Raw genomic sequence first — 23,627 nt, forward strand, 5'->3', positions numbered from 1 at the left:
TATGTGCTAGGGTGCAAACAAGGGTGGTGGTTGATGGTTGAAAACATAATAATGATGATGATGATAATAATAATACAATTTATTTATATTTTTCACCTCTCTCTGCGGATCGAGGCGAGATTACAACATAGAATAAAAATACAAAATACAAGCAATAGTCACATTATACTATCCCCTTACAACCTCCCATCATTACATAATAATAAAACACAATAACAGTTAAAATAGTTAAACCATTAAAACAATTTAAACAAGCAAAATGTTAGTATCATGTTGCTGCACATTTAATATCTGTCACATGGTCTGTCACTCCATCCCACTCAAGCAGGAGATCCATTCAAGCTGTGGCAGATTTGCAGACATTTATAAAGGTTAATAATAAAGACTCTTAAAGGACATTGAAGAATGTGTGACTTTTGTACTATTGAGATTATCAGATAGAGAAAAGTGATGGGAAAGAAGCTGAATGCTCCCATCATTTTTACATGATTGAGCGAAGATTCTCACACAACATCCCATGACATTGCTCTCATCCCATCCTTCTCCCATCAGTGAAGTGGAATGGTCTTGTAACTTTTTATTGACAGTAGTTTCCCATCAATAAAATTATGGGATCATGCCACTTCACTGATGGGAGAAGAAGGGGACAACAGTGACTTTGCAGGATGTCTTGTGATCATCTTTTCTCAATCACGTGACAATGATGAGAGCATCCTGTTTCTCTCCCATCATTTTTCTCTTCTATGAATGCTGCTGTTTTAAAAACATTGAAGAGACAGAACAAAATAGGTTATAGCAGCAGGGAAACAGGCAAACCCCCCAAAAGTGAACTGCACATTTAATGAAAGAAGATACTGACAGTTAACTATATTTTTAGTATGATGATTCATTTGATGTCCTCATTGTATGTGTGTGCTTATTTAGGAGTAAGTTCCATTTAATTCAATGACACTTATTTCCAATTAAGTATGGATGGAATTGAAGCCTAAATCTCCTATAATTAACAGTGAAATTGCAGGAATTGATTTTAATTACTTTGAAAGTGCAGGAATTGATTTTTTTTTCCTTTTTCCTTTTTTCCTTTTTTTAAAAACAGGAGTTGCTAAAGCGCACTCCCAAAAAGCACAGTGACTACTTTCCCTTAATGGAAGCTCTCCAAACTATGAAAGCTGTTTGCTCCAACATAAATGAGGCCAAGAGACAGATGGAAAAATTAGAGGTTTTAGAAGAATGGCAGTCTCACATTGAGGGATGGGAGGTAATGTCAAAAATTTTGTCATTTTATCAAATGTGGGAGGCATTTAAAAGTCTGCACATGGTACAATTTTTTATTCATCCCAGTACATAATGTGACATATTGAGAACAATCCATAACTCACAATTAGAATAAAGTGCTTTGTCCTTTTTTCTGCTGGTAAAAATTATACTGTGTTTGAACTTGGTCAGCCCAACATGACTTATATTTTCCAGTGGGAAAATCTGAAGGTAGAAATAAGGTGAGATTCCTTCCTACCACAGATGAATGGAGACAGATGTTGTGGCGAAACAGATGCCTAGGGAATAGATTTCTGCCTAGCCTCCTCTCCACTATAATTACTCATAGTTCTCAATTCCATATTCTTTGTCTGTCAGTGGAAGACTTAAAATGAAAACGGTGCTTGAAATCTATGGATAATGTCATTTATCCTTTATCCTTACCTCATGCATGCTCCTTATCTGATATGCTAATGGGTATGATTTGGATAACACTGGATGAAAAGCAGGTGGTGGGGGATACAGGATTTCATTGAGGCTCCTCTGATTGAGATCTTCAACAGACAAATAGTTGCCTGTGTATGACTCTAGAACAGGGGTGGGAAGCTGTGGAAGGCTATGGGGGATTAATCCAATCTAGGAGACCTGGGAGGGCCACACCTGTTCCCCACAAAAAAAACAAAAACAAAACCAAAAAAAACCCTGAGGTGTCACTAGGGGCAAGGGGACATTTCACCATGTTTTGGGTTTCAAAACAGGCTTCTGTTGTGCCTAAACTGGCCCAGGGGACCCACAGATATGATAAAAATGAGTGTGTTTGGGCACTTCTGGAGCAATAAATAAATAAATTTTTAAACAATCTCCTGGAGCCCACAAAAATAGCCCTGGAACCTGTGCTTTCCCCACCTCTTTTCTAGAATATGGTGGTGTAATTAAAAACTATGAGCCAGACAGTTTAACAGAAACTGTGTCCTAATACTGAACTCTAGGATTCTGTATGAAAGTAATTTTAGTGCTTTCATCCAAATCACAGAAATTTGATTGAAGTGCAATAACATGAAATTCAACTAAAGTTATATATTTGGTCAAAAATACACATTCACTCAAGTACAAATCACAAGTTTTGCCTTTTTTACCTTTTTATCCTTCTGAGCACTCTTCTTTGCCATTCAATCTGTTACTGTAATAGCACAGAAACATGAATAAAATAGGAAAAATGAAGATAATAATAAGTGATTTAGAATTAAGGTCCTTAGTGCAGATAGGAAATGGGTTTGAATATAAAAGGGGATTTAGGGAAAGGTAGTAGAAACACAGCATCTAGCCAAGAACAAAGTGGAAGAAGTGGAAGGGAAAGGAACGATTTATATTATTTATGTGCTGAGCCATGAAAATATAGTACCTGGCAGCTGTTTTGCTCTGAAATTGTGTTTTATTTGTTTTTGCTTCCAGTTGGAATTGGATAAAATCCTTATGTCATAATTTCAAGTATGTATATTATGTATTTCAAATCTAGTCGTTACTTGAAATACTATGCCTACTGTGTCCCAATATCATAATCCTAGATTTGGGGAGGTTTTCTTTTGGAAGTGCTTTAGCTGTGCAGTATATACTTGCTTGGCAATAGTTTGGACTAGATGCTCTTGAAGTTCCATCCAGTTCTTTCTTTGTATGATATCTTTTTACCTGGAGTTGCCATAGACTGGACTTTGAACCTTCTGTATTCAAAGCAGATGTCATCTGGCTTCTCCAGGTAAAAAGAGTCAGATGATGAGAAAGACTTCTGTGATCATAGAGAACTATCAGCTGTCAGAGTAAACGAACTGGCTTGGATGAGCAAATAGGCTGACCTGAAATAAACTGGCTTCTGTTTGGAATATGTTGCCAGGTTATGATGCTTTTTTTGAGAAGGGCACATCACATTCAAATATGTGTTAGTAATCAGGTTTGAAGCTGTGTTTTGGTTAGACTTTTAAAAAACCCCAATTTTTTTCACACAAATTATCTAATTCACAACCAAAACCATAAACATTCAGAAAGAAAAATGAAAAGGGAAAGAGAAGATTGAAAAAGGAGACAAATGAGGAATAATACATATACATATAGAAATAAAACTAAACTCAAAGAAATAAAAAATAAAAATGTATAATTGAAAAACCATAATATTTTTCATCTCCAAATTTCATGAACTTAAATGGCTTGTGCAAGAGCCAGTCAAGTTTTATGAATCTTCTCTGCAATAAATTGTTCTATAATCTAAGGGCTGCTTTAATTAACTAAACATCTGGTTTGTTAGAATGCTTAAGAACAGAGAAACATACTTGTTAGAGATTTTCTGTCAGAAGAAAATGCTTAGCACATTGTTTAGCTAAGAAAAGGACTAAATTTAGAATCTGATGGAGGATCAAAGCATGACTTGCATTCCTACATACAAGTATCACAAAACTAAGCTTTTGTTGGTTATGATTAACATTTTTTGAGAGAACAGATATTATTTCAAAGACTATAACATTTAAAGAATCAATTATCTTTTTAAAAAAATGAACACTGGAATGCTAAATTCATAGGTCTAAAGTAGATGTTTCAAAGGATATTTGTGTGGCTCTTTAAGGGCTGGCTCTAGGTGTTAGGCCACCCTAGGCGAGAAATATTTTGGCACCCCCCCCCCCCCCGTAGCCTCTCAAAGTGTAGGAAAAATGTAAGACACAATGTAAATGGAGGACATTTTGTCATACCTATCAGCACAACTCCAAGACCCAAATTCACAACTAAAATTCATTGGGGACAGAAAAAGAGAGAGAACAGCAACAGCACATGCAAGGAAGCCTTGGAGCATTCTGAGCATTGGAGCATTCTCTGAGACCAGGGTTCGAATCCTGGCTGAGCCATGCAAACCCACTGGATGACCTTGGTCAAGTCACACTCTCTCAGCCTCAGAGGATGACAAGGGCATGCCCCCTCTGAAGAAATCTTGCCAAGAAAACCCCAGGATGAGGTTGACATAAGTTGGAAATGACTTGGAGGCACACAAGAGCAACAATCACAACAGAGAAGGCTAAATAAATATCACACAATACTATCTGCATCACTTTAGCCCCAGGCAAGCGCCCTTCACTCTCCCCTGGCACTGCTTCTGGCTTTGCCGCTTTGCTGCTTTCCAACCCTAATTAGTTTGCAAAAGCCTGATGTGTTGAAATGCTTTGACATGTCATTGGAAGGAGAGCAAGGATAGGGCTATCCTAGCCTCACTAGGGACCAAGTCCCAATGTCTGGGAGCAGCCACTGAGAAATCTTCCTCCTTGTTCCCACCAAACAATCCTGGGGTGGTGGTGAACAGAAAGACCTCTCTAGATGATCTTATTGCTCTTAGAGCTCTTTTATAGCCCCCAAAGTTTACAAAGGCAAATACCCCAGAAGCTTCTGAAGAAAGTGACTTACAAATTTTCAGACTATTTTGGGGGATGGGAGGAAAGGAGGAAAAACTTGCAGATGTCCATACCTGTTCCACTGGATCCCGTACTGAGACGGAAACTTGAAGAAAAAGGTAATTGCATGCTCAGGTAGTACACAGAGATCTCGACAAACCATAATCAGTCATTTAATTTAGAAAAAAATGTACTAATACACAATAAAGTTCTGATGGTGGTAGGTATTACTGAAAAAGAATTTTGGACAAGGATTTTTTTCAGCACCCACAATAAAATGCATCTTTCTATTCTTAATTAACTAAAATTGCACAATGTTTGTGAACTCCTTGCATGTTTGTTTATTTGTGTGTGTGCACCAGTATTTATTAGCCTTCTGGGATCTAATCAATTATTCTTTTTATGTTTCTTGGTCAGGGATCTAACATCACAGACACATGCACAGAAATGCTCATGTGTGGAGTTTTGCTGAAAATTTCAGCAGGAAATATACAGGAGCGTGTTTTTTTTCTCTTTGACAATCTTTTGGTCTATTGCAAGAGAAAGCATAGGTAAGATACATTTTATTGGTTAAAACTTTTCAGATTGATGTTATAGTTTTAATTCTGTGTATATTTTAATGTTAAAAATATTTCTGATGCTTTCACTTAACGAATATAATGCTAACATATGCAATTCATTTTTGAAATATAAGGAACTGTGCATGGGACAGACGAGGTGGCTTCTGGCTGCTTTGCAGGCATGATGTTTAGATGAGGCATGCCCCCAAAGCAGCCAGAGGCTGCTCTGGCATCATGATTCAGTTCTTTGGACTGATAAAAAAGGATCTGATTAAATCTAGCTCTGGTGGTGGACAGCTCAGGATTGTGGCAGCAGCCCACTTTGGAAGATGCTCCCTATGCACCTAGGAGCACATTTGGGTAGAAAATCCTTTTTTTAAAAAAGTGGAAGTGGGTGCAGCAGGGGAGTACAGCCCTTCAATGTCTGCAAGAGAACCAGTGTACCCCCCTAGCCATTCATAATTGCCCATCTCTGTCATAGACGTCACTATTGTTTGATTTGGAGGGTCCTTTTTGTCCTGTGCAGTCTGTCCAATACAAACAGGATCTCCTAGCTCTCTGTGGTATTTGTTTGGGGGATTGGGCTTTCTGTAAGGGATTGGTATTTTGAGAGAGTTAGCATGGAAAAAGGTAGCAATTTTATGTGCCTAAATCTGGATCCACCCCAGATCTAGTGCAGCACATAGGAAGTTTTGACAGTAAACGTTGTTAAAGTAAAATATGTAGCTTGTGTAGTACAATTAGATGATTTGGGATTTAATCATCTGAATGTTTGAACAATGCTCTTGTACTTTCTTCCCTCACCTCAGACGACTGAAGAACAGCAAAACATCTTCTGAAGCTCATCGGTATCTTTTCAGGGGCAGAATAAACACAGAGGTGATGGAAGTGGAGAATGTAGATGATGGTACAGGTATGTGTGTCTGCGCCAGTTGTTGTTGTTGTTAGCTGCCCTTGAGGTGGCTCGACCCATGGCAACCCTGTGGATGAGACATCTCCAAGCCCTCCGATCCTCCACTGCTCTAAGTAAATTCTGTAGATTCATGCTCTTGACTTCCTGGATTTAATTAACCATCTGGTGTGTGGCCGTTCTCTTTTTGTACTACCCTTCACCTTTCCAAGCAGCTTTTTGAGTGGATCATGCCTTCTCATGGCATGGTCAAAGTATGATAGCCCCAATATAGTCATCTCTGCTTCTAGGAACAGTTCTGGTTTGATCTGTTTAAGGACCTATTTATTTGTCTTTTTGCTCTCCATGGTATCAACACTCTTCTTGAGCATCACATCTCAAATGAGTTGATTTTCTTTCTTTCTGCTTTCTTCACTGTCTAGCTCTCACAGCTGTACATGGTGATGGGGAATACTATGGCTTGGACAATTTTGACTTTCATGTTTGGTTATATGTCTTTACTCTTTAGGCTCTTACATAGTTCTTTCATAACCGCCCTTCCCATTCCTAGTTGTCTTATCTCTTGGCCTCAGTCTCCATTCTGATCGATGTTTGACCCTAGTTCAGGAACTCTTTTACTATTTCAATTCATTCCTTGTTAAGCTGAATTTGTGTATTTCTTCCATGATCATTATTTTTGCTTTCTCTTATATTCAGCATTAGGCCTCCCTTTGCACTTACATCTTTAACCTTCTGTACTAATTGTTTCAAGTTTGTGATGTTTCCACTAATAATATGGTGTCACCTGCATATCTTAGATAGCCAATGTTCCTTCCTCCTATCTTCACTCCTCCTTCTTTGGACTCTAACCATGCTATTCTTATGATGTTTTCTGTATATAAGTTGAACAAATATGGTGAGAGAATGAATCTTTGCCTAATCCCTTTGCCAGTTGGGAACCAATTTATTTCTCCAAATTCTGTTCTGACAATAGACTCTTTTCCTGAATACAGATTTCTCGTCAAGACTATCAGATGTAGTGGCAATCCCATACCCTTATCCATAGCTTTTCATTATCTATATAGTCAAATGCTTACCTGTAGTCTATAGCTATAGCACATGGTGATTGAGTTTATAAAGAACATGGTAAATTTTTGGAATTCCCTTGTGTGCTCTGTTCACCATCATATCTATGGAATGTGGTTCCTAGTGCCTCTTCCTTTTCTTAAACCTGCTTGTACTTCTGGGATTTTTTTTCTCCTTGTATGGTTGAAGCCTGTGCTGCAGAATTTTGAGCATAATTTTGCTTGCATGTAATTACTGCATTCTGTTGTGTCTCCTTTTTTGTGGATTGGGATATATATAGATCTCTTCCAATCTGTTGACCATAATTTTGTTTTCCATATCTGTTGAAATATTTTAGTTAGCACTAGTGTTGATTCTGTCTATGAGCACTATAGCAGTTCAATTGGTATATCATCAATTAGGCCATCTATTTAAATACGTCCCTTTAAAAATATTTTGTTGCGATTACATCTTATTCTTTGCACCAGTTGACATAACCTATAGCAGCAAATCTGAGCAGTGGGAGCAGTAGAGGAAGGCCAACAATGAGTTTGGGAGCTGAACATACCCCCCCCCCCAATACCTATTCCTGGCTTACATAGTCATTCAGTCTCCTCCAGCTCTGTGAATTCAACTGTTTATACTTGAGTTGCTAACAGCCTTGGTCCTGGGCTTCTAGTCAAAACCAGGAATGAAACCTTTGGTAAGATTCCCAGCTGTTTTTCCAATTAGCTGTGATCCATGAGCAGACATGGAAGGAGGCAGATCTATGTAATGCTAGCATTTATTATGAATGCAGATTTTTAAAAGTTAGATAGGAGAACATTATTTCTTTGCTTATATTTCTTTTGCTTATCTTAAAGTGGGATCAGAAACTACTTAAAGTATACAAATATGATAGATAAATATACTGGGAAAATGAAGTGAAGGAAGGTATTAGATAAACTACAAAGCATTCAAACTTAAATATAGAAAAATGGAGTAGTCAGAGTTAATATGGAAGTTCTACCCTTTTAATTACAATATATAATAACATAGTAATTAAATGTATTACAAATCATTTCTTCTTGCCTACATTACTTACCCGGGGGGGGGGGGGGGGGGATACGTAGCAAAACTACTTACCCCTTAATTCCCATTCTGTTGTTGTCACTATTCTGTAATATCAGGCAAAATACAGAATTCAAATTTCTGTTCTGTTCAGATGACAATACATATTTATAGGACAAAAAGAAAGATCTGGATCTCAACTGTGAGAGAAATCCAAACCTATAACCTACAACTGCCTGGAAATACCTCCAGTTACCTTTCATGTTTTCATATACAGAAGTTAAGGAACAGCTCATACACCCTCTTAATACATTTGAGATCTTACTTGTAAGGAGAAACCCAAACCAACCCCAAACCAAAAATAAATGAATACAATCACACCTTTGAACTACAAACTGCTACTTGCTCATACCATAGACTCTACTGAAAGACCTAAAACAATATGGGAAAATATAGATCAGAAAATAATTCAACTCAGTTTCTGAATATATAAAATAAAACTACCATTAGATCAACACAAAGATGATACTTAATTCTTCTCATCATTAGCAGGATTTTAAAAACATCTGATCCATGCTGTTGGAGAGGGTGTGAAGGGACAAGTATATACTTCCACATGTAGTGAAACAGTAAGAAGATAAAAATATTCTGATAAAATAATGCCAAGAATATAGAACAAGATGGATGGAGCCAAATCCAGGGTAGTTCTAGAGCAAGATCTTTTTAGTACACAAGGGATAAAGGCTCACCTCCCAGCAGTATAGTGACCCTAAACACACAGCCAAGTAACTCTGGAGTGGCTTAAAAACAAGATCCTGAATTTCTTAGAGTGGCCTACTCAAAACCCAGGCATAAATTAGGTTTAGAATCTGTGGCAAGATTTGTAGTAGGTGCTAATTAAGACACACCATAAAACCTGACTGGCTGGAACATTTCTCCAAGAAGAATGGGCAAACTGTGTTTGACACAGATGCACAAAACTGATAGCAACTTGCCCCAAAAGATGACACTTCTAAGTGCTGTCACAAGTTCTTCTACCAAGTATTGACCTGAATCTGTGGATACTTATACTTAGGCAGCGAATACTTGTGCAACAAACAAGTGCCAGTTTGATTTTGTTTATTTAACTTTTGTGCCTCAATAGAAGTTACTTTGTAGCTTGCTGAATATCTTGTGTGCTTGAAGCTGTAAGAGGACCAATTAAATCCACTTCAGTTCCAGGTTGTAATGTAACAAAAATGTGGGAAAGTGAAATGTAGGGGAGTAAATACTTTAGAAAGGCACTGCATCTTTTTTAAAAGGCCAAATCTCTCACCCTTTTGATTGATCCAATATTTGTATAAATTTTAAAATATTTACTTTCTGTTATCCTTTCCCAGCTGACTACCACAGTAGTGGCCACATTGTTCTCAATGGTTGGAAGATACACAACACAGCAAAGAACAAATGGTTTGTTTGTATGGCTAAAACCCCTGAAGAAAAACAGGAATGGCTAGAAGCTATTCTAAAAGAACGAGAAAGAAGAAAAGGTGAGAATGTAAAGATCACATGGTTGAATTTTGCTAGGCAGTATGTCATCCAGAAGAAGATTTTCTGTGTCCTCTTGTCCCTTGCTTTCTGCAAACTGAGCCATGTAGGAATCCCAACTGGTTTTTGTCCTCTTATTTCTTACTTGCTATTACTCACATTATTTTCTTATTTGAGTGACAAGACAAACCTATAATGAGGTTTCCTTGGCCAGATTTATTGAGGAGGTTTGACATTGCCTCCCTCTAAGGCTGAGAGTGTGTGATTTTCCTGTGGTCACCCAGTAGATTTCTATGGCTGAGCAGGGATTTGAACCCTGGTTTTCTTAGTCCAACATACAAAGTCATGCATCATGCTGGATTTCTTTACTCTGCATCTTTACATCTACACAGTATTCTTTTTATAGTGCAGAGATCAGACCTATACGTAGTATTCCCAATATATATTTAGTATATAATAGTGCTGTTTTATTCTTGATTAAATATGTCTGATGTTCTGTACTTTGGTGAAAAGAGTATTATAAATAAATGTTAATACGTGATTGCATCACAGATTCATATAAGGGCAGTGTGATGAATTATTGATGATGCTGAGAACAAAAGGAGGTTGTTTAAAATGGAAAATGAAAATAGTGTAAAGTGAGGCATATTAGGACAAAAAATCCTAAGGTAACCTATATACCTGTGGGATGTGAGATGGTAGCAACTAACCAAAAGATAGTAGAGTCACAACTGATATCTCAAGGAAAATATGAACCCAATGTGTAGCTGTTGAAAAAGTGGGAGGGGGGAGAGGAGGTAGCAAATTCCAAAGATAGGCATAATTCAAAAAAGATTCTGTTGCAAAATAATTGTTGTTGTTGTTGTTGTTGTTGTTGTGTGCCTTCGCATCATTTCTGTCCTATGGTGACTCTAAGTAACTTACCACAGGGTTTTCTTGGCAAGATTTGTTAGGAAGGGGTTGTGTTTGCCTTCTTCTGAGGCCGAGCGAGGATTTGAACCCTGTTCTCCAGAGTCATAGTCCAATGCCCAAACCACTACAAAAATGATGTGCATGGGGCTATGTTTTGGATCTCCTGTAAGGTTTGTGTAAATACTGAGCTTTTGAGACACAAAGAAGCAGTTATGTAGATAGGCCCCAAGACACCCTGAAAAAGTAAATCCAGGAAGACAAGAGAGAAGTAAGAGTAAGATGATTTATCACACCAGTTTTTAGAAGAAAAGCTTTTGAAACTTTTCTCCAGTGGTTTCATTTTGACAACTTATATATTTCTACTGTCTCATCCCAACCATCTCAGAAACATCTGTGTAAACATCTCCTTTATAAAGCAGGATGCAGTGACTTAATTACAAGCAGAATAACAGATGATTCATGAACAAAACAGTTGGCAAAATTAAAATACCTTTGCTAAAAGTAGCTGTAAACAGCATTCCATTCACCGTGAATAAAAAGCAGCTTTAGATTATTTAGTTTACTTAGAAAGAAAGCATTTACCAAAATTCCACTCACTTTCATGTATACAGACTAATTGAAAAGGTTTGCATAACCACAACTGAAAAGGAAATCCAGCTGATTTTCTGAGGTGGAGTATTCATGATTTAAAAGCTATTACTTGAAAAACGGGGCATGGTTTATGTGCAAAAGCCATCCTTACTCTTATGCTGCTCTCTTAAAATCTCTTAAAAAGCCTTGTAGATACTGTCATGCATTGTACTGTTTCCAAAGTTTCTATTAGTTATCTTATTTAAAACATGGATGTCTTTTGTTAATAATGTTCATCAGTAAATTCCCCTCCGGGGTGGAATATCAGGCAGACTGAACAGGTTAGCAAAATACTCAAGAGCATATAGTCCTCCAGGTTGCTTGAGCAGTCAAGAAATTCATCAGGTACTTTTGGAAGCATATGTCTCAACTGTCCTTGCAGGGACATATTCAAAAGCAAGGAGCTTAGTTTCCATATCACTACAAATTTTAATTTATTGTATATACTCAACTATAAGTTGGCCTCATGTATAAACTGAGGGTAGTTTTTGGGACCAACATTATGGATTTTGATGTTATGGATTAGTGACGGTCAAAAGCTTCGGGCCTGTAACAAAGGATGTAAAGCATGAAGCAATGCCAAACAATGCCAAAGAACTTACAAAATTCTGGCAGGCGTAACTGTTTGTGCTCACGCTGAAGGAAATGGCAACTACATTAGCAGTGTTTATAGCCTTTAATTTCAATGTGATAACTTTGCCTGATTTTAACCCAGAAAAGCTGACGAACATACACAGATGTATTATTCAAACCCTTCAAAACCCAATTCTTCTCAGCACTCTTTTGAGTGGAAGTGTCAAAGAGTTGCCACCACTACTATTTTCCAGTCCAGGTATTCAAAAAGGTCACAAGTAGTGCCATGATAGAGAGGAGGGTGCCAGTGTTTCTTTTAGGTGCTCCTAGGACAGAATACGTTCTTGCCTTTCACTACTATGCTCAGAGAAAGGGATGGTTTTACACACACACACACACACACACACACACACACACACATTTGTAGGATGAAATTTCTAGCCTGAAAGGCCGGCAAGGGGGTGGAGTCGGGGCATAGCATCTATACGCCACATGCCCTGGCTCTGCCCCCAGGGTGGCATGACGCAGTGTGCATGCAGTATCACGGCGCATGTCTGGCACTGCATCCGCATGACGCAGCCCTGAAGGAGCACTGCCAAGCTGCAGCAACGTGGATATGGTACCCTTTCCAAGGTGCAAAAAGGAGCCGCTTTTTGCAGCTCCTTTTCATGCCCTGAAAAGATCAGATCAGGGTTGCAGCATGCAGTTGCCGCAGCCCTGATCTGAGTATAAAAGTGGCGGCTGTATGCATAGAAACATTTTAAAATGATTTAATTTTTATTTGTTTTCCAGGGATGAAACTAGGTATGGAACAAGATACTTGGGTGATGATCTCAGAACAAGGAGAGAAACTTTACAAAATGATGTGCAGACAAGGAAACTTGATCAAAGACCGAAAAAGAAAATTAACCACTTTCCCAAAATGCTTTCTTGGAAGGTATGTGTTTCAGATTTTACCTTACTATGAATTTATTTTACATATTTTTTGTCTTTCTAATAAATTAAGAATTAATCATCAGAGAGAAATGCTAAGAGATAACTGCTATTCTAGGCTCCTACATTAGTAAAAATAATTGTAATAATCCTTCTGGAAATCAGCAGATGCTATAGTCTTTCAGTATAGAATATCTGAAGGGCTGTTGAACCCTTCTTCTGTGCATTTAGGATGTTATATTGAAATCATCATGTTATTTTACACACCAAAAAGTAATTTCTGAATTGACACTCAGTCTTGCTTACAGGCATTATTTCTTTCTTTTTGTGATTTTTGAGTGTCACATAGGAGCTTATTGCACGGGGCTCTAGGAACGCAGCTGGCATGGAACAAAAGGGTGGGAAGGGAACGGAAAGGATGCATTCTACTGCATGGCGGAATGCTGCCGATGCCGCCAGAAGTCCCTGTTCCGTTCCGTTCCCCATCCATCCCAGAGGTGGTGATTTTCACTGTTCTCTACAGTTCTTGAAAATTGCCCTCTGGGGACAGATGGGGAATAGAACGGGGACTTCCGGTGGCATTGTCAGTGTTCCAGAGTGCAGTAAAATGCATCCTTTCCTTGTTCTGGTCCCTGCCCGCTCCCTTTTGTTCCTTGCTAGCTGTGTTCCTAGAGCCCTGTGCGATAGGCTCCATAGATAAATTGTGTGTTGCAGATTCTCATACTTTTCGTAGTTATTCAAGATATTAGTATGATGGAACAGCATAAAAATAAATCTATTTTGACTTCTTTCTAAGTGTGAGTGTTGTTGTTTGCTTATAGTTTCAAAGCAAACCTATCATAGGGGTTTATGGGCAAGATTTGGTTAGGGGGGTTTGCCATGGACTTCCTCTGAGGCTGAGAGAGTGTGACTTCTCCAAGTTTACCCAGTGTGAGAGGGCGGTCTCCAGAATTGTAGTCCAATGCTCAAACCAGTACACCACACTGGATCTATCTTCAGAATATGTGATTTTGGAAACTTTAGAGAGGAAGTTATTATGACCCATGAAGATAACAAAATAGGTTTTTTCAGCTCTGTTTACAGACTGTCTCAGGTGCCACTCCAGAAGAAGAGTGTTAGTCCATTTAGGCTAGTAGGTGGGAGGTTATACAATATAAATGGATTGCATATGGCTTCTAGAAACACTGTGTCCTTTCCTGCAAGTCTCACAGGCTTCTGCCATGGCAGTATGTGGCAGGCTCCCCCCTTCCTTTTAGGAGATCTCAAGGCTAGCAACAATTTGGCATTTAGAGATGCAGATTAATTTAGATTTACTTTGGATTACTGGAAGCATAGTATAGCCCCTTCAGTACTGTGACTTTAAAAAATGCACATCAGAGGACTATTAACAAGTAAAAGATTCTAAGGATTTCAACTTCAATAGCATTCTTAATATATATTTGGAGACATGAACTCCTATCTTAAAGTCATTGGTAACCAGCTCATTCTTTGCAAGAAATTAACTTTATAAGCAGGCCTCAAGGGATGTCAGTGCTGGGCAGTTACTGATGAACCCTCAGGATGACTGAGTAAATGCAAATGAAAACCACTCAGAGTGAGGGGGATTCCCAGCAGACAATGGATCATTAAGTAAATGGACACCCTCTAGGACTTGCCAACAGAACAATACACTGATTAACATGCAAATCACCTCCTCTCAGACAACAGTATATACACCCCACTCTCTTCCATGCCAACATTATCTGAAGATGGCAGTCATAGCTGCTGGCGAAAAATGTCAGGAATAAACTCTTCTAGAACATGGCCTCATAGCCCAAAAAACCTACAAAAAACCCCAGGATGACTTATTGCAATCCCACCTCCATCTCAAAATTGCATCCACTGCTGCCTATGGGCCTTTGTGGTTTCTGAATCATGTACTACAGCTTACGTGGAAGCTGCCGGGAGATTGGAAGAGTGGCGTGCATGAGCCCCATTATACTTAATGGGGCTCAAGTATACACACTTTTTGCCTCACACGGGGGGGGGGGGTCTGGAATGGATCCCCCGCGTAAGGCAAGGGCAGACTGTACATTATTTAATTTTTCAATTATGTTGATGTACTGTGGGATATCTGTATATATCTTTATTTCAATTATTTGTTTAACCATTGTGGCTATACACACTAGGGCTATAATAGTAAATTAGTTTACTTGATAATGGGTTCTTGATTATATAGGATAAAACTGTTATTCTGTTTGTCTAAATCATGGATTCAAGATATGTTTGATATTAGATCTGGAGGTGCAAAGATAATTATTGGATCCAAGTAGAAACAATTAAAGAAAGCTCAATTTTTTTTCTGGAGAGAATAAAAATGCTCTCCAGAAAAAGCCGCCCTCACTCCACCCCAAAAGAGCACTTACCACACTTTTCACTCTGGAGAATTATATTGCAGGCAGACATCTATCTCCATCCTCTCATGATTGTAGAAAAATAATAATTCATATCATGATATCATTATAACTTCCTTAATTAATGGGAACACTACTGTCTAACAATTACAATACCAAAGAGGGTGGTTTTGATGGTGGATTCGTCTGAAGAATTACAGAATCACCAGGGGAATTAGGAAACAGATCTGTTTTTCTTCAGAGACAAGAATTCATTAAACATTATTCAGAAAGCACAAAATCTCATTGGTTATAATCAGAGAGTGGACATCACATTTTTCTTCTAGTAAAGGAGTTGAAGAAGATCTAGGGAGAAAAAAACACCTCTCAAACATTTCAGATACTGATTTTCCCAAATCAAAAGACAGAAAATTAATCCACTATTTTAAACTGTAGGTATTTTCATGGAGTGTTAAAATGGATGCCTCTCAGCAGCATGGCTTTGGACTTACACATTTTAATTTTTTTTCTTTTGGCTGTTTCTGGTACTGCCTTTTTAATCTAGGACACTTGGGCTGCAGTGCCTGAGGCTTTCTTCCTAATGATTATCTGTTTTTCACCCCAAGATATTTTTACAGTGCAAATCTAGGCATGTGCAATTCTGTACATCTCTATTTAAAAATAAGGTCATTTTCCCCAGAGATTTTATTTCCACATAAGAGGTCATAGGATTGCAACGTAAAAACTTGCTACTTTTCAGGAACTGTATATTTTTAGCAATAGCTGGAATGTATTGGGGATTCTGTGGACAATATCCTATTGTTTTTATACAATCAAAATGCTTCTGGTGGACATTTAGTATAATCTGTCTTGAGGAACAGCACATAAGAGCTTGTGAGAAGGACAGCTCAAAGGTCAGTTGAAAACAGAAAAAGACCCAGTGGGGCTTGCTTCTGAGTAGACATGTAGAGATATGAATAAACATTGTACAGTGGTGCCTCGGGTTACGAAAGTAATTCGTTCCGCGGCCGCTTTCGTAACCCGAAAAGCCTTCGTAAGCCGAATTGCCATAGGCGCTAATGGGGAAAAGCCGCGTTTCGTGCGAAAAAGCGCCGAAAAGCACCAAAAATTTTCTTCGTAACCCGAAAAAACATTCGTAACCCGGAACAATGATTTCCAATGGGATTTTTTCGTATCCCGAAAATTTCGTAACCTGGGTATTTCGTATCCCGAGGTACCACTGTATTGCCAAAAACCAAAAAACCAAAACCAAAACCAAAATCAAAACCCAAACCAATCAACCAACCGACAAACCACCAACAAAAAGTCAAAAACAAACCACAATCTAGGCTCTATAGCATTTATGGATGTTATAAGTTCAGATAATTTGATTTAAAATATACTAAAGTAATTTTTCTGTTGGTTTTTCCCCCTAACTAGTGAGTTTGTGTCCTGGTTGTTAGAAACTGGAGAGATTCACAGACCTGAAGAAGGTGTACATCTTGGTCAGGCTTTGCTAGAAAATGGCATTATCCATCATGGTAAATATATCTCAATCATTTAAAAATATTTAACTTTTAAAGTTACACATTTGTCTGCATATATCAAGATGTCCTTGTGTTATCTTAATGGTTTGTTTGTATTTTATTTGCTGCAGCTGAAGAAAGTGCATGAGTAATGGAGTAATGGCATCTTTGTACATGCTCTGTTCTCTCATGTTACGTGGTGTGACAGAATTCCTGTCCAGGGTGAATTCCTGTCCAGTTGCAGTCCTTAGAATTGATCCTGGATATCAGTTGGTTTCTGATCTTCACTAGGTTTTAAAAAATAACTTCATCCTAGATTCCAGTAATGATGATCAATTTTAAGCTAACATAAGCTAGACCATAGAGTCCATGGTGCTGGATCACAAAACAGGGAATCTTAGCTGAAAACAGCTACCTACAGTCAGTTCAACCTAACTTCCACTTCTTGTTTATCATGAAAGAGATTTGGTCAACAGGTGATGTGGTCCAGTGGAGTTCTCAATAGTAATCAGTACAATTGATCATACTATTTTTTTAGATTACCTGAACACATAAGCACTAGAGACTTGAAAAGTGCTGCAGGGTTCTATATGCTGCATAATTATCTACATGAAGCAGGTGGGAGAGATTGTGTGCTTGGAGTTCAGTGTCATTAAATATGCTGATTAAAACCAAGTTATAGCCTTACCTCACTTTGGGGCAAAACAGACCGTCCTGAGGAGCAGTTTCTGGCTGCTCCTTTGAGTGTCGGATAAGGGCCGCGGCTCTGATCCAGTGTTTTTCTGGTGCAAAAAGAAGCAGCAGAATGCTGCTCCTTTTTGCACCAGGAAAAAGGTTCCTTTGCCACAGTGGCAGTGATTTTTTCCGCATTTCGGCAGGGTGCGGCATCTAAACGCTGCAACGCTGCAACGCTGCTGCTGTGTAGTTACTTGGGCGGCTTCATGGTGGCCTCATAGCGGCTTGGGGGCATGCATCATACTTACACCATGTCCCCCAAGCCACCGGGGTCCCGGCTCTTTTTGCTGGTCTGTTCAGCCCCTTTGTCTTGAATCCCTGAGATGTAAATGACTCCTTTTGCTAGGGCCTGGAGTTAGTCGATTAAGAAAATGAAGCTCATTGCTGATAAATTTAAGTTATTGACAGTACCACATTGAAATGTGGCAACTTCTTGATAGAAACATGCTCTCCCTAGGGAAACCCTTGAAACAATGTTTAAAAATTAATGCATAAAAATGCATTAAAATACTATATACACAACTAAAATAATTAATTCACCCCCCTCCCATCATGATCTATGAGAGTACCCCTGGGAACTTCTCATGGAACTCTAGGGTTCCAGGGAATCCTGGTTGAGAAACCTTGGATTAAAATCTCGAATTTCAAGTATCCACGGTTTGAAAATGTTTTAAAAAAGTATAAATTTCAAATATCAAACCTTGATTTTCCGTTTTTTATAAGGGACACCATTTTGTTATGTCATTATATTTAATGGGACTTGAGCATCCACAGATTTTAATTTAATACAGTCAGCCCTTCTTATACACGGATTTTTTAATACACGGATTTAAGCATACACGGTTTGAAAATGTTCCAAAAAAATATAAATTTACCTTGATTTTCCATTTTTATAAGGGACACCATCTTGCTTTGTCATTATATGTAATGGGACTTGAGCATACACTGATTTTGTTATACATGGGGGATCTTGGAACCAAACCCCAGCGTATAACAAGGGTCCACTGTAATAATAATTTGTTTTATTTATATACCGCTATTCCAAAGACCATAGCGGTGAACAGCAAGTAAGCTAATTAGCAAGTAAGCTAATTTGCCCCCAACAGTCTGGGTACTCATTTTAGCGACCTCGGAAGGATGCAAGCCTGAGTCAAGCTTGGGCCCTTTTCTGGTCTTGAACTTGCAACCTTGTGGTTTTGAGTGTGGCTGCAGTACAGGCATTTAACTACTGCACCACCAGGGCTCCTTTGTTATACATGGGGGATCTTGGAACCAAACCCCAGCGTATAACAAGGGTCCACTGTACCAGTATATTTCTACAAGTAGACATAACTCCAAATTATTTTTGAACTTCAAACCAGTACATGTTCAGGAGAGAAAGAATGACTGCCAGTGTATGAGCACAGTGTTAATTTTCTTGCTTGCTACTCCTACACTGTCATAAATAATATTGATTTTCATTATCTGAAGAAATGATCCTGCTTCCTATGCTTTGACCATAGTCACAGATACTGTAGACACTCTACTATTAGAGATGTAGCATCTAATTCTTCAATCCAGGAGTTTCTCTATGATAACACTCTTCCCATGGAACTCCTCACTTTGGAATATCTGTGTAGTCATCTTTTTGTTTTCAACAAAAATAATCTAGCCTTCCCTTCTCCAATAGATTGCATATATTAGTCACCACTACTTTTTAAATGACTGGTGTTGTATGACAGGAGTTTTAATCCTGTGTTGTTGTTTAGTTTAATTTTATGGTATTAAATAGTTTCTACTATAATAATTGTTTTTGGTTCATATGTTTTGTAACCATAAGCCCAGTTCAGAGAACATGTTTTTGCCTGGAAAATGGAATATCTATGGAAATAATATTTTTCAGCTAATACAGAATTGCTGATTTGGTTTCCTCATTTTTCATTTGACTAAAATGAGTGTAACTTTTCATTAACCCCCCCCCCCCAACAAAATCAAGATGTTTGGGATAGCTCATATTTATGTAGCTTGTCTGCTATTACCAAGGAATTAAAATTATAAGGGGATGGAAGTGTGGATAGTAACATGAAAAAATTCTGATTTTGTATAGTAACACCTCTCATTGTTTCAGCACTGGAATTGTGTACAACTTTCAGTATAGACAATATTGTATTAAGTTTTTTTAGAAGAAAAATTTTGATGGCAGTTACAGCGACTGCAGTTGCTTTTAAATTGTACTCAATTCTAGATTGACCTGACTGAAATTTAATGACTCTTTTATTGGCTTTTATAAGTCAGTATTTTAGAAAACAGAAGTTTGAGCCAGATATGTTACTTTTATTCTCAAGTACAGACCCAGCTGTGTTTTTTATAGATACAGAAATTTTAAAATAAACTTGAAGGAACCATCTGTTTTTATACCAAAAAAAGGTTGAGTAGATGTCTGTTTGAAAGAGAATCAGTTTTCCATGAATTCATTTTAATTTTGAGGCTTTGTTACATGCAACTTCTAATACCTATTACCTTATACCTTTTGGTGTTGTTGTTGCTAGGGTTACAATTGTACAGTGTGATAAGTATTGCTTGCTAATAATTGATAATTTCAGAATTATTATGGAGATTGTGTCTAGATTTGTTAGTTTGCTTGTTTCCCTTAAATTGTAGTGAGGTATAATCTCATCTGTTCTATTTGTATACACCCACACACCCCTCCCTTGGCCATCATTTTGGAGGGTGCAAAGTAAATATACGTGTGTGTGTGTGTGTGTGTGTGTGTATGCGCACATATAGATAGACAGATAGGTTCCTACGTATATGAAATTTCTCTTAGATGTTTTATTTACTGTACTAGATAATTCCAAGCATTAATTGAGACATCTGCCTTTTTTTTTTTAATAAAAAAACCCCTCTTACTGATAAACAAAGCAAATCAATAAATGCAAGCTAGCTACCACTAAAATAAAGAGTACTACCATAGTTAATTTATTTCAGTGTTAGAACTGAATAAATCAGGCTGGACTATAAACCAAGGATAATCAATGTCCTAGGTCTTCCTCTTTTACAGCCTTCCTACTTAAATATTTCCAGATGCTACATGTAATGATTTTTTCAGCTGTTACAACCCACTTCTTTTGTTCACTTCTATTTAATGCATTATTGAGTAGTTTGAAAAGCCTCTGTAAACCAGTTCAGTCACTTTCCTGTACTTATCAGACAAGTCTACACCTTCCTGAAACAGAAAGTCAGCCTAATAGATGCATATACAGCTATATGCACAGATGTGTGCACATCTGGTAGTCGCTGTGAGCCAGGATAGCTAGAGCAGTGAAACATCAACTGGATGGAAGATAAAAATATGTGATAGATTTTGGATAATGACAAAATTATGCAAAAGAAGATAGAACCTGTTTCTCAATCGTGGACAAAGTAGGATTGGAGAAATAGAATCATAGAATAATAGAGTTGGAAGAGACCGCAAGGGCCATCCAGTCTGACCCCCCTGCCATGCAGGAACTCTCAGTCAAAGCATCCCCGACAGATGGCCATCCAGCCTCTGCTTAAAGATCTCCAAGGAGGGAGACTCCACTACACTCCGAGGGAGTTTATTCCACTCTCGAACAGCCCTTACTGTTAGGAAGTTCTTCCTAATGTTGAGGTGGAATCTCTTTTCCTGCAGCTTGCATCCATTGCTCTGGGTCCTAGTCTCTGGAGCAGCAGAAAACAAGTTAGCTCCTTCCTCAGTATGACATCCCTTTTCTCAGGGAAAAGAAAAGAATCTGAGAAAAGAATCTGAAGATGCCAGTCACAAATGCAGTCAAAACATCAGGAATAAACTTTTCTAGAACATGACCACATAGCCCAAAAAACCCCACAAACCCCCCGATTAGATTGTTATAAAATGTGCACAAATGCAGAATTTCCTCCTTTTTTTTTTGTTTTCAGCCTCTATTGGATGGCTATTGGATGACATATATCTGTGGCCCTATAACTGTTGGACTACAGACATTATCATTTCTAGCTAATGAAGCTAGTGCTGAAGTTGAACAACATTTTAGAGATGCACCCATTCACAATTCTTGGTTGTTTTTTTAAACATCCAATGAGAGGGAGACCTTTTTGTGTTTGAATTATGTAACCAGGATCCTGATGATGTGAGAAGCTATAAGGGGAAAGCTATCTCTTGCACCTCATTAGATGCTGAAGCTTTAAAACTTTAACTTTCCAGCCTGTTAACTATCAAAGCTGTAGCTCCTTACCAAGGACCCAGAAGACAAGTAAAAATATAATTTGCAGGGATCTATGATGTGGGAAATAAGTTCAGGACATAATAAGGATCCACAAAGGAACTCCTTTACTGGCACAAATAATCTTACATTAACTGAATGTTTACTGTATTCTGAATGGGAAGAAACTAGGGAAACATTCTAGAAAGCTCCTTAAAATATAATCAACTGCCTCAGTGAAAAAGCAAGACACTTAATATAAACAAATTTGGAAATAGCTCACAGTTCTACTCCTTTTTTATTTCTTTTTATTTGCCAGTGTTGAATATCTCATCTGCATTGTATGCTTTCTTTTACTTTAGTTACTGACAAGCATCAATTTAAACCTGAACACATGCTCTACAGATTTCGTTATGATGATGGCACATACTATCCAAGAAGTGAAATGCAGGATGTTATTTCCAAGGTATAAACATAAACTTAACAGATAAAAAAAATTCTGTTTGAAAACTAAGCAATCATCCTTCTCTTTGGTTTATTTCTAATATCTGTTGTCAATACGCATTAATGTGGCTCAATCTGAATTTTGTAAAACAAATAGTTAAACAAAGCAGACAGGGATAGTTTAAACTAGAGTGATGTCTGAATGTATAGTTATGCTATATTGCATCCAGAAAGGACTAATAAAATAGCAACAAATGCTGTTTTAAACTGGGCTACAATGGTAGCTAGTTTTGGCATAATAAATCATCATGTCAAATTCAGCTTTATGCTAAGCTAGCCCTGCCTGTTTATCACACTCCCAAATTGAAGTATGAATGACTTATAGTTAACTAATAAGTTAAAATTGCTTGCTTATTGTTATGTGGTGATGCCCAGAATCCAACAGCTATGGTGAATGTTGCTGGCCATGCACTGGACATCACTATGCACTACTGAATTTCTTCCTTCTCCTGTGTTTATTAGTTATGTATGTAGGCTGTCTGCTGCTTGATAGCTTTGATTTACTGTTGCATCCCATCACCTTGACATTCCTATTGATTCCAGATGAACTGGTACCATTTTAATGAATTGTTTCTAAAAACAAATGTAATTTAATCAAATTTGAATCTGAATCATTTTGCACCTTTTCCCAGAAGATTCAACTTTTACAAAGTTGGAAAATTGTTCTTTATTATATTTACTGGCACTGTTATACTATAGGCATGATTTAAATAATACTTTAAATAATTTCAGTGTTCATTTTCAACATTCATTTAATTTACTGAAAATGTCTGGATAAAATTATTTTTCATATGAGTATCATCAAACAGGAAGCAGGTTCCAGTTGTATACATTTGACTGAAATATAATACTGTACTTTTGTAATTCTTATTGCATTAAGAAATACATTCATCTTCACACATGACTGAGCTGACATATAAACAACAAGAAACAACATTAAGATTGAGAAAGCTTTTCTCCAGTTCATTGATTCAAGAATGGCATGTGTATGTGTGTGTTCACATGCATGTGTTTTTGTCTCTGTGCATGCATGTACTTTTCATACGCTAGCTATGTAAGAATGTATATGAGAAGTGGGTGGGTGAAAGGACACATCTGAGAAAAGATTTTGCTATATAAACTGTATGTGAAATGTCAGTATTTGTAAAAGGTAAGTATGTTTCATCAACTAAAGAATATTTACTTTATGGAATTAGTAGGGAAAATGTGTGAAAATTTCTGGTTTGTATGAGATCTTCTTTATCTTTTACTTTATTACTTAACATTTGAGGCAGTATTTTGTAAAAGCCTTATTTTGAGTTAATTTGTTTTGTAGAGGTATTAATTAGTAAGGTAAATTTAACTTTAACCCTGTTTATATATCTAACAGGGTGTAAGATTATACTGTCGTCTACACAGTCTATTTACTCCTGTGGTAAGGTAGGTGTTCTTTTCAGATTTCTTGCTTCATAGGGTTAGAACAGAAGGCTAATT

General features: G+C 37.6%; 1 protein-coding gene across 1 annotated transcript in view; it reads left to right on the top strand.

Annotated features, from left to right (window-relative positions):
* The window catches only part of PREX2 (phosphatidylinositol-3,4,5-trisphosphate dependent Rac exchange factor 2), a 176,542-nt gene that overhangs the window by 51,696 nt on the left and 101,219 nt on the right, over positions 1–23,627 (top strand). Inside the window, 8 exon segments of the mRNA XM_042464860.1 lie at positions 1,097–1,258; positions 5,097–5,230; positions 6,049–6,152; positions 9,623–9,772; positions 12,678–12,822; positions 16,631–16,731; positions 22,013–22,116; positions 23,524–23,573. Of these exon segments, the coding sequence (XP_042320794.1) occupies positions 1,097–1,258; positions 5,097–5,230; positions 6,049–6,152; positions 9,623–9,772; positions 12,678–12,822; positions 16,631–16,731; positions 22,013–22,116; positions 23,524–23,573 (950 nt within the window).

Source organism: Sceloporus undulatus, chromosome 4, assembly GCF_019175285.1.
Source record: "Sceloporus undulatus isolate JIND9_A2432 ecotype Alabama chromosome 4, SceUnd_v1.1, whole genome shotgun sequence".
Taxonomy (NCBI): domain Eukaryota; kingdom Metazoa; phylum Chordata; class Lepidosauria; order Squamata; family Phrynosomatidae; genus Sceloporus; species Sceloporus undulatus.